The 11,967-nt window shown below is 39.3% G+C and overlaps 1 protein-coding gene across 1 annotated transcript; it reads left to right on the top strand.

The window, feature by feature from the left end:
• Positions 1-7,719: 7,719 nt before the first annotated feature.
• Positions 7,720-8,961, top strand: LOC147893710 (profilin-like). Its single transcript, XM_087385548.1, has 3 exons — positions 7,720-8,016; positions 8,290-8,427; positions 8,531-8,961. The coding sequence occupies exons 1-3, from the start codon at positions 7,891-7,893 to the stop codon at positions 8,663-8,665; spliced, it is 399 nt and encodes a 132-aa protein (XP_087241674.1). The 5' UTR covers positions 7,720-7,890; the 3' UTR covers positions 8,666-8,961.
• Positions 8,962-11,967: the final 3,006 nt, after the last annotated feature.

Raw genomic sequence — 11,967 nt, 5'->3', positions numbered from 1 at the left:
GGGTTTATCTTTTTAGAATACCATGGCTTTTGCATTGTACCATTCAACCAAGCCTCTTCTTGGGATTAAAAAATCAAATTATAGGCTGGTATTTCCAAAGTAAAGGATTTTTAATCCATCTTGCAAGGAGTTTACCATCAAATGGCTTACCATAGCTCCAAGGGGCATAACTACTAAACTTCATTATAATTAAGCGAGAATCTTTGAAAAAATCTCTAAGGCCCATGTAGTGTACCAAAAGATTCAAAAGGTCATTAAAATTTACACTCAATGGATCTATACCAAATAATCATGGGCTTTATCCTTTTAGACAAATATTTACCCCATGGCTTTTGCATAGTACCACTTAACCAAGCCTCTTCTAGGATAAGAAAATCAAATTATAGGCTAGTATTTTTAATGTAAGGGACTTTTAACCCATCCTGTAAGCTTAAATGGCTTACCATAGTCCAAGGGGCAGAACAAACAAACTTCATTAAAATTAAGGGAGAATCTTATAAAACTTAGAATAGAAAACTAAATATATATCAAACAAGTGCTCTATAATCAATTATTAAAAGTCATTTGGCTGTCTAGGTTATGATAGCCAAGGCACTCTCATCTAATACAACATCAAACATAGTGAGTAAAAAGTAATGTACTCAATTTAGTGTACCTAATTAAACTCAATGTAAGGGAAAAAGGTTAATCAAGATATATCAAGTATGATTGAAGTTTTAATTACTTTAGGATAGTATCTCAAAAATCGTCTTATAGGGTCTAACCAAAAAATATATAAATCTAATTATGATCAAATTGAAGGGTATCAAAATCATGTGGAATATTCCAATACATATAGTAAAAGACATAGTATCAAAAGGACACCAACCCTATATATGTAAATTAAAATAGTAGATTGTACAGTCAATGTGCATGTGCACATGTGTGCGAGAGAGAGAGAGAGAGAGTTCACAAAAAACCGTGTACACGCATGCATTTTGTGGGTGTGGGTGTGTGGTGTGCGTGTGTAGGTGTGAGTGTGCACGCATGTGCATGCAGGCAAGTGTGTGCACCTGTATAAGTATTCACATGTGTGGTGTGTGCGCATGTGCAGGTGCATGTGCATGCAGGCAAGTGAGTGGACATGTACATGTATGCATGTGTGTGTGTGTGTGTGCTCGGGGGGGTCACTCATTATATGTAACCCTATCACGTGAGTTCAACAGAAGGATATTTTTTATTCTAAAATTTATAGAAATAAATATACATAAGGGACTATTTAAAATAGTTTTGGAAAAAAATTTCAGTTTTGTATAGAAAAGGGGTACATTTTATTAATGAAAAATTTACAAATAAGGGATTTTAGAAATAGGCCTTGAACAGATTTAATAGCCCCATCACTAAATGAGCCATATAATTAATTCCACCATTTGGATAAAAAGTTATATATGAGACAAGTACAAAAATATTTACAACATCTAAGTTAGGAATTGCAAAAAATTGAGAGTTTCCAAAATTCTACCAAAATTGAGAATTTATAATCATATTGAGTTTAAAATAGGAACACAAGATTGGAAACGGGTATTGAATCCATCAGGTAGTCTAGGTTCCAAGGTCAGAGTCCACTTACCTGCCACCATCCAAGAAAAACTAGGTGTTAGAACATCATAGTTTCAATTGGGTAGGCATGTAATGCTTGTATTCCTTGGCATGTTATTGCTTTACCTAGGAACAAAGACATCCGTCTAGATTCATAAATATCCATTTTTTGCCAATACCATATTATATGTACAATCAGTGTCACAAATCCATCATTACCCTACCACCAAAGTGTCTGAGATGATAAGGGTACAAATATTACCAATTTATAGGAAACCAAGGGATGGTCCACCTCTATATTAAAAAAAGAACAAGGGGGGTAGTCCACACCCTTATGGAAAAGCGAAATATCTCTTTATTTTTATTAAAATCAATTGAGGGGGTTACTTCACATCCTCTTTTAAAGAATAATTTATTAAAGAAAAGGAAAGACAAAAAAGCTTATACTTATTAAATACCATGCTTAAAGCAAATGCATTAACAACAATCCTAAGTAAGGAAGAATAATAATAACTTAGAATAGAGCAATTGACTTAATAATGGAAATAAACATAAATGAATGAATCCAAAAAAGCTATAAGCACATTATCTAAAGGATAAGAAAGCCTTTTATTAGAAAATGAAAAATAAAATGCCTAAGAAAATTCTTTAAAGCACACAAAATAGAGATACAAATAAATAGAAGGATCAATATATAAAAAGGGAAATTTCTAGAAAAAAAGGTAATTAGATAAAGGATCAATTATGTAAGACAATTAAATAAGCCTAGCTATTAAGGGAACTTAAGTAATTAATTGAAGCAATAATATACAAGAAAATCATTAAGCCATAATGACATTTTAAGTTACAGTGACATATAAATATTATATATATATATATATATATATATATATATATATAGAGAGAGAGAGAGAGAGAGAGTTCCAAGCAAATGAGTAAAAAGGAAACCAAATGAATTCTAACTTAAGTAGGATAAATGGTAGAGATTACAAGTGAATCTAGAAGAAAAATGTAGGTAGGGATGAAGAAGGAAAAGAGTCTTACAAGTATAAATATACTTATAAAAGAAAAGTATAATAATGAAATATAAAAGGGAAAAAGCGAAGTGCAGATCAAAGAGCAAAATGTCTCCATACGGTATCATTAAGCTGGATATAATCTAAAAAGGTGGCGGAGGAGTAAAACCAGAGCAAAGAAAGAATGAATAAAGAGAGAAGCCGTCACCAAAGTCAATACCAACGTAAACCTCCAAGAATAAAGAGGAGCTGTCGCCAAAGAGTATCAGCACAGATCGCCTTTTAAAACTACGAGAAAAAAGGTCCATATCAACGGAAGAAAGAGACAGTGCCATAAGAAAACGATATGAGCTAAGGAACAGGTGATAAGGACGGTCGCCATGCAATGAACGATCTCTGTTGGAAAGCCAGGTCGTAGAAGATTACGACGCCAAAGGGAGACACCGTAGAAGGCAGCAAGAGCAGAAGAAAGGGACCAAATTGGAGTCAACATGCAAACGTAATTGGAGTTAAAGGATCTGGGAAGCATGGCCAACTTGGTCTTCCCATAGCAACGGACTTGTGAGGACGCCATGGAGCAACACAAGAGGAAAGAAGAAGACCTTGAAGAACATGAAGTCCACGTCTCAAAAAGTTACGTAGAGGAACGGCTTGCAAGGAGCCCGTCAAACAAAGAAGCCATCAAGTAACTGCGCATCGAAAGAGGCAACACGGCGGGTCACTGAAGGGATCGTGGTCGAAAGAAGATTAAGGGATCATGGTCGCAGCATAGAGCAAAGAGGTCTTAATAAAGAGTGGAACCGTGGAAATACGTAACCAGGGAGAAGTCGAGAGGTGATCTCCGCGAGAGGTGATCTCCGGGGCAGATTGAAGCGAAACTGAGGCTTTCATGAGAGAAGTGCCACACTGAGTCGTGAGGAGCAGTCGCAAGCCAGTGTTTGTCAAGGTGAAAGGTCGAAGCTAATGAAAGTCCAAGAGAATGATCATCTATTGCAAGGTGAAGACTTAAAAGCATAGTTGCGAGGCATCAACTCGATCAGTAGAGCTAACAACAAGGGGTACGAATGAGAGGCCAAGGTAGTGCAGAATCTTAAAGAGAAGTGCAACTTATGAGTACGTACAGGTCGAGCGAGAAGAACTCCAAAGGGACTTAAATAAGGAAGGAGGGGGAGCAAAAACCGTTACAAAGTAAACAACGTGGGCGGTGGTAAGGGGTTAGGGTTTAAGTTGGGAAGGTAGTACTAGTTTAGTGCGGTAGGGGGTTTAGGGGCAACAACTAATTACCAAACCACCCACATAACCCCATGTCATGTGTGGTCGTGGAGAAAAGATAAATAAGGGTATATAAAGATCTAGATAGTATAAATTAAAAGCCATCCATTAGGGAGTAGCTTAGGAGGGGCTTACCCTAAGCAACAAATCAATAAAAGTAAAAAATGATCACAAGCGAAGCGTTAAATCTTAAATGTAGGTATAATTAGAGGGGTGTAAAATTTTAAATGCATGTCATAGAGGTCAAAAAACACCATGTTAAAACTAGACAAGAAATTAAAATGCGAAGGTGGAAACATGAGCCAACATCAAAAATTTACAGAAGGTATCATGATAGAATTGAATTCCATGATGTAGTTAAAGTCGACATGGTTGCATCGTTGGGATCATAGTGGAAGTGTGTAACATAGAAGTGTATGTGCGTGTTTGTGTGTGTGTGGGGGGGGAATGCCAGGGGAAGAATGTGTGCGTGTGAATTTTTTGTGTGGAGAAAAATGTGTGTGTGTGTGTTGCATGTGTGCATTCATGTGTGTGTGCACTTGCATGAGTCCATGAGTGCTTGCATGCATGCATTCAATTGGTTCACTAGAATTGTTGTTATAATCTAATGTAGTCAAAAATGGTGAATGCGTTTTTGTCTTTTGAATGCTAGTTTGCTCTTTTGGAGGTCAAGTTGTGTTTTCCTATCCACGATTTGTTAACCATCCACAATTTCAAAGCTTGGGTCGAGCGTTTTGGAAGTCCATGAAACAATGTGTACCCTTTTGGATGAGCAAAAGGGCATGTAACTAGTAGGCCGCCCTTTTGGTTCACCTTATAGATCCACTTTTCCAATAGTGGTACCACATGAGACCATAGCCCTTCATGAGAGTCTATAGGGTGACATATGAAACTATCAATATTTATAAGATTCCATATGATATTCATTTGTTTTTATATTCTATGTACATGTATGCTTGTGTGTTTGCACTTGTTTCAAAGATTCTATGCAATTGAATGCTTGTTTGTTTTTGTGTTGTCTATATAGCTACTTTTTTTCAAGTAAAGATATATCAGAAGGCATTTTGACCTTTCTCTATTGTAATTTTTTGGCTTGGTTTTCTTGTAATCACCTTTTCTTTATAGTAGTCATTCTTTCTTATTGTGGATAGCTAGCATTATTTATCACTTTCATGTTTAACTTTTTAAACCATACAATCACATACATGCATACACATGAACCACAACCAATGATAATAGGCAAGAATTCAACTATGCATAGGATATACTAAAAGGTAAAAGTGTCAGATTTACTAGGCATGAATATAGTAGAAGCTAAATGCATTAGGAATAAAAGCATCAACACTAAGTTCAGGGGAAGTCCATATGCGTGAAAATTTACAAAAACCCTCCAAAAACCTTTGTTGAGACTTTGCTATCATATCTCTTGCTATGATTCTACCGATTGAGAGATCTATTTTCTTTACAGATATAATAGACTTTCCTCTTTGTCCTTCCAAAATCATTGCTTCATTCAACAAGTTTATGAGCTATATCACACCAAACCTAAGGTCTTTGTATCAATGACTTCAATGGAGATGCTCCCCAACATTGCTTTTCCCAGATATACTTTCAAAATCTCATTTTGACCCTTTATGTGTGGCACATCAATAGTGGCTAGCAATATCATTCCAAACTGATAAACCCGTTGATGGCACCAAGTTTGATGAAGAAAAAGGGTAAAGGACATCTACTTGTTTGAACATGCACAATTGCATCCAGCTTGAATAGATTTGGAGACAATACGTTTGCAAGCATCACAACCTAAAGAGCAAGTTTAAGAGGACATAAATAAATAGGAAAAACAAAAGAACACTTTTATAGACTACATGTCTAGCTCACACATCCTCAGTAAAGCAACATCAAGGATTTCCACTTGGTTTGTGGCGATGAAAAAAACTCATTTTTTCTTCTAGCTTACTTATCCAGCTTGCCCATAGCCTTATTAAATCAATGTCAAGGATGTCGACACAAAACAATGCGAGAGGCATTTCCCTTGCTCTGTTAAAGAGGTCATGGCTCTAGATGCTCCCATCCCTAAAAAATCTATATCTAATCTAGATAATGAGAAAAATGGAAAAGCTTGCAAAGGACTTGGCCGAGGGGCTCTTTCTTGTACCAATTTGGCTTGCAAGTAGTATCCACGATATGTAGGCTCCAATAACTTTGTAGGGAAACAAGATTGTTGCATGAGTAATAGAGGCAAGATCAGACAGACTCTCAAAAGCTAATTAAGAAGGGGAGAAGAACAACATAATTATAATTATTTATTTTAATAACAACAACTTCTACGATAAACGAAATGATTAGAGAAGAAAAATAAGTGATGATATGGGCACCATAGCTCACAAAAGATGACGATGCTAGGGTCAAGGAAGCACATTAAAGTTGCGATAGCATTGGCTTCTCCTTATTGCAAGGGGATTGCAAGTAATCAAGGTGGTTAAAGTAGTTGAGGAGGAGGAAGTTGATGAAGATTAGGAGAGGAACACATGATAACAGTGCATTATTATGACAATAGAATGAAGACAATGCATGAGTGGAAACCAACCACAAAGGCATACATGGAACCAAACAAAGATGACTATATGGCCACCAATAACATATTATCAAGTCCAAGTCGAACTCTAATGCTTGATATTAAGGAAATTAAGACATTTCCAATAACCGTTCCCTTGTAGGTTAGTGCTAAAAATACATTGAGGAATATAAATAGAGTTCCTTGGCTATGAGAAAGTGGAGAAATGTGGATACACAAAAAAAAAAGGAGAAGCTATATACTCCATAAGTGAGGAAGCCACAATGAAAGCAAATCAATAAATGAGGCTAACCAAGATGCGGGAGTCAAGATAGAGACAAATGGAGCAAGGTTGTAATGGCAATCTCAACTCACCATAGTTATTGGATCTTTGTTGTTCATTACAACTCCCTATAGTGAAAGGGTGACTACATGCAATTGATTATTGATCCTTCTCCAAGTATAAGACAAGAAGTAGGCAAGGTGATGGCAAGTTGTGCATGGATAAGGTAATGGCAAGAAGTAGCATAAGGCAATGGCAAGTTGTGCATAGAAGCTCCCTCTCCCCTCCCCCTACTCCTCCTTACCATAGCTCGCAAAAGATCAGAGCTTTGCTAGATGACTGTGGAGCTGAAGTTCTCAATAGCTAATGTTCTCATAGGTTGTCATAGAGTTCCAAAGTTGTGCTAGCACGGGAGTATTTCTCACGTTTTAAGGAAAAATCCCCTCATAGCCTATCGGCAGAGAGTGACTCAAGGCAAAGTGGGGGCAATTTTGCACCCTTAACAAAAGAAAATGGCAAGCAATGCTAGCCACCACGAGCCATTTTCGTTTGCAAGAAAAGGCAACCTTGGGCTTTTTGTAATTGTCGAGGGCCGAAGAAGGCCGCTGATGCTGCTGACAAATCCTAATAGAGCAAAAAATCACCGATCACGTTCAGCCATTTCAGCGTTGCAACTTATCTTCCAGGCTTGACATGCTTGATGTGACCTATTGGGGTCTTGCAAGGTGGATGTGACGTGTCGCTAGTAATTTTCGAAAAAGGGATTCGATCGCATGGTAAGGCGACAATTCAACCCTGGCCGCCGTGGGCGCAAGAAAAAAGATGCTTAGCAAGGGAGAGGTCATAGAGGATTGCTTGGCAAGGGAGAGATAATATAGAAAGGGCGTGAGCTGGCCGAAAGAGAGACTATGGTATTTAATTAGTGTATCTAAGCGAGAGTTAAGGCCGTGTTATAATTAAGGGGGGCGGGGGGGAATGGACTTGAAAAGCGGACGTGAAATGCATTTTATAGTCATCGTCTTCACCACCTGTCTTCGCCATAGCCATATTACACAACTTCTCATCGCCATAGCCACAGCTTCAGCCACAGCCACGGCCATAGCTTTGGATGATCGTTTGCCTCTCTGTTGGAGCTCCTCCTCCTCCTTCCCACCTTCATTTCCTCCCTTCCCTCCTCTCCAGCCATGTCTTGGCAAACTTACGTCGATGACTACCTCCTTTGCCCCTTGCCTTCCGGCCATTCCCTCACCTCCGCCGCCATCGTCGGCCTCGACGGCTCTGTCTGGGCCTCCAGCCCTAAGTTCCCCGAGGTAGCAAGTGGTTCCGTTTTCCTACAGCTTCGGTGCGTAGTTTGCTGTTGCAGTTCTGTGAGGCTTGGGGCTCGTTTACCCGGAAACATGGCATTTGTCTATTATTGAAAGTTTGTTTCAAAAATCCATGAGGCGTCCACTTCGGCGACTGCCATGGGGATGTTTGAATTTTTGTATGGGGTGTGACCGGTCCCGCAGGGTCTTGCATTGGATAGCCGAATCTAGTTGTTGTCTTCAAAATTCTATTATCCTCGCTTTGTTTTCCTCACGCAGATCAAACCCGAGGAAATGACAGCCATCGCGAATGCCTTCACGGACTCGAGCGAGCTAGCACAGCGGGGTCTTTTCATTGGAGGAACAAAGTATCTGGTACTCCAGGGTGAGCAAGGAGTTGTGATTCGAGGAAAGAAGGTACGACACGCTTCGACTTGTATTTCATCCGCGTTATGGTACTTTGTCCAATGTCAAGCGGGTAGGACTGCTAGCTCAGTGTCTGCAACGGTGTTGACAACAGGGTTCAGGTGGGGTAACGATAAAGAAGACGGCCCTGGCTGTGGTGATAGGCATTTATGACGAACCTGTTTCGCCTCCAGAATGCAATACTATTGTGGAGAGGCTTGGCGATTATCTCATAGAACAGGGTTGCTAGAGATTGAAGCGTGTTCTATATTAACCCTGAGATTCTTGTATTTGGTCAGATATTGTCAATCCTGAAGTACGCGTGCTCTTAGTTGGTCTTTTGTGAAGATGGGTTTTGAGAGCGCTCATTTTCTAAAGAGTTTGAGCTGATCTGTCCAGAGCTGGTGTCACATGAGTTGGGCTTAGTGTGATGTCAGCAGGAAATACTTGTCACGTAGTTCTGTTGGGGTGGCCACTGGCTACTACATTTCAGTGGGTTTTGAGGTAATTGATAATGTCTGAAATTTAGACTACTGGTTTTTCAAAGTATCCTGCTTAAGATGTTACACATGTTGCTTTGTCTCGATATGGCTGCTCGTGGGAAAATCCATGTATACTGGTGTAATGGTTAGCATGGAGTCTACTTCCGTGATTCCCATCTTTGTTCAGCGTATGGTTTGCATTTTTGAGACTTCGTCTGTTCTTAGAAGAATTTGAGATTAGGGCTTCAATACATAAGGCCATAAAGCTGGCAGAAATTAATCTAAGATAATTCTATGTGCTTGCCTCTTTCTTGTTGTCAACGCGATTGGAGGAATTGAAATCTCTTTAGCTTAATATCTAAACTTCAGCTTTATTGAGGGAGAAAACCAGCTTTAAAGTGCATTGGTAATGCATGCCCTTATGGGCTTCAGCAGGTAATTTGTTAAAGCTGACAAATGCGTTTGTAGCAGGCTTCAATATTACCAGATGCTTGCTTATGCTTACCTTGTGGCCACTCAAGATTTATGCCTTACATATAATATGTCAGTCTGGAATTTTTCGAAACCAACACGGTAAACTATGCTTGTCTACTACTGATAAGACCATAACGCCTAGCTCTGCTTACTGAGTAGTTTCTCTCTTTCTTGTTTGATTTGTTTTCGGTCTCTTGTAAAGGGGGGCTCTCTCGTCCTCAGAGATTTTCTTGCTCCCTGCGTGCGTGTGTTCTCTCTTACGTCTGCTTGTTTTGAAAACAAATCCAATTCGCAAGATTGCATATATTCTACTCGTATGAAGTTATACATTTGAACTGCAGATACAATGTTGAAGGCATCACGAAAGGTTCTCGAGTATTTGGCTGGAGGAGGAGAATGTGTCACCCTTAATAGGGCTCCTCTTCATCCGTAGAGAGTATCATATAGCTATTCTCATTTGTGAGAAGAAAGGTTCTCGAGTATTTGGGGACGGGAGAATGTCATCCTGGACTGGGCTCCTAGCTATTCTTATATGTGAGAAGGAAGGTTCTCTAGTATTTTACTGGAGGAAAGAATCTCATCCTGGACAGGGCTTCCTCTTCACCTGTAGGGAGTACATACGCGTGGCAGCTTGTAAGGGTCATTTGCACCTTCAGTACAATAGGATACAGAAGCAATCAATCCATTTCATCAGACAAAAACAAACAGATCTTATTTTTTGTTATGTTTAGATGATACAATAGGATACAGAAGCAATCAATCCATTTCATCAGACAAAAACAAACAGATCTTATTTTTTGTTATGTTTAGATGATTCCTGGTCTGAAGATCAGTTCTCAACCCTATTGAATGTCCTCTGTGCGATGTTGCTAGTTTTAATTATAGAACCTATCATATCTGTCGAACCTATGTGATTGGAACAGAGGCCTTTTTTAAAGGATTTTTTTTGGCGGTAGACCTGCTGTACCAGTCTCTGGTAACGAGAGAATTCTGATTGCCTGTGGTAGGATGTCTTCAATGAGTGAGCCCCCCATGCCAAGGCAGTTCTATGTGAGGAGAGGCAGCTTGAATGCCTAGGGTCACCACAAGAAACTAGCCTCAGAGTGCATAAGCAGGGCATAGTAAGATTGCAGGAAAGTAGATTGCCTTAAAAGTGAGTGTGTGTGTGAGAGAGAGAGAGAGAGAGAGAGAGAGAGAGATAGAGAGGTTTTGGAGGTGTGGTGCTTGTGATATTTTGCCGTATTTGATTGAGAGAGCTACAAATAACACCAAAAATTGAAAAAGATTTATCTTCTGGAAAGAGAGCCTATAAAAAGGACAACCAGTACTGCAGCTCTCCAGACCCAGAACTGGATATTTCTGGAGGTCCCTAATCCACAGGCCTGGTAGCCTGTTGGCTGCTTGTCACCTTTGTTTTTCTCACAGCAGAGCTAATGCGAGTGGTTGCAGCGCTGAATGCACCATCACAGTGTTCTATCAATGCATTTGCACTCAAATTGGCGGCTGAGCAAGCTTAAAGCATATAAGCAGGTTGAGCATGTTGAACTGGCTGGTAGCTCTGATATCAGCCACATATAGGATTTATTTGAGTGCATTGTGATGAGCTCTCATGAGCCTAATGTGCACCACAATATCCTCGATTGACATAGCCCTCCCTTTGGGCCTACTCCCACCCTCTCGTCCCGCTTCAATACTGCCAATCGCCCAGTTACACTAGTACATACAACCCCTAATTGTTGTATTCTTTTTGGGCTAGTGACAAGTATTGCTATGTAGATCTTTAAGAAGCCATATAATGTCTGCAGCACACATGAATTGAAGAGGGGGGGGGCATGCACACATGGCTTAATGGACCTGATGAACACACAAGCCTCTAGATAGAGCTTGCAAGGAGGAACACATGTACATGGCAAATGATTTGAATCTTGATCCAAGAATACCACTTGTTTCTAAGCTATCTGTTTTCTCATCTGATTGGCAGTTTTTTGAATGTCCTTGTTAGTTTCCTTTGTTGTTATTTGGGGGCTTACATGAGTTCACATGGAGATGTGTTTCCTTGTTTGCTTAAGGCAAAATGGGAACCTTCGATGGTATATTATAGGGCATTCATATTTTTAAGAGACATCATATTTAGTGGTGAGAGCTTCATTAAATTTCTTATGAATGAGTTGGTATAATAATATCTACATTGATTCAACTATGACACTAAGATTGCAAGCCACTTAGATTGTCACATGAGATGGACATTCTACAATTTCACCAATAAAAGAGGAAAACGATGTCCTATCACTGTAATGTTCACATTTTGTTGGAAATCTAGGCTTATTTTGTTCAATTGCCTCATGTTTTTGTTTACTTTTTTAGAAATGTTGGTAAATTTGGAATATCAAGTCCATGCGGTTGTGCAAGAGCATACACAAAGAAGCCTTTGATACTTCATGGGAAAGATTGAGAAACTAGCTACGAAGTAGAGGGCTTTTATGCACTCTATTTTCTTTCTTTGTAGTTGTGAAATGCCTATTGTTAGAAACACAAATGTTAATGGAATCTACCACTAGGATTTGTACTTTGTCCGTTTCATATGGACAGGGCACAT

The sequence above is a fragment of the Dipteris shenzhenensis genome, chromosome 15 (assembly GCF_047967505.1).
Source record: "Dipteris shenzhenensis isolate YYH24624 ecotype China chromosome 15, Dip_SZ_1.0, whole genome shotgun sequence".
NCBI classification, from domain to species: Eukaryota; Viridiplantae; Streptophyta; class Polypodiopsida; order Gleicheniales; family Dipteridaceae; genus Dipteris; species Dipteris shenzhenensis.
This window is presented reverse-complemented; position numbering and strand designations above follow the sequence as displayed.

Coding starts and splice junctions, on each gene's coding strand:
- LOC147893710 (XM_087385548.1), top strand. CDS start 7,891: ATGTCTTGGCAAACTTACGTCGATGACTACCTCCTTTGCCCCTTGCCT. Junction 8,017..8,289: donor CCAGCCCTAAGTTCCCCGAG/GTAGCAAGTGGT, acceptor TTCCTCACGCAG/ATCAAACCCGAGGAAATGAC. Junction 8,428..8,530: donor TTGTGATTCGAGGAAAGAAG/GTACGACACGCT, acceptor TGTTGACAACAG/GGTTCAGGTGGGGTAACGAT.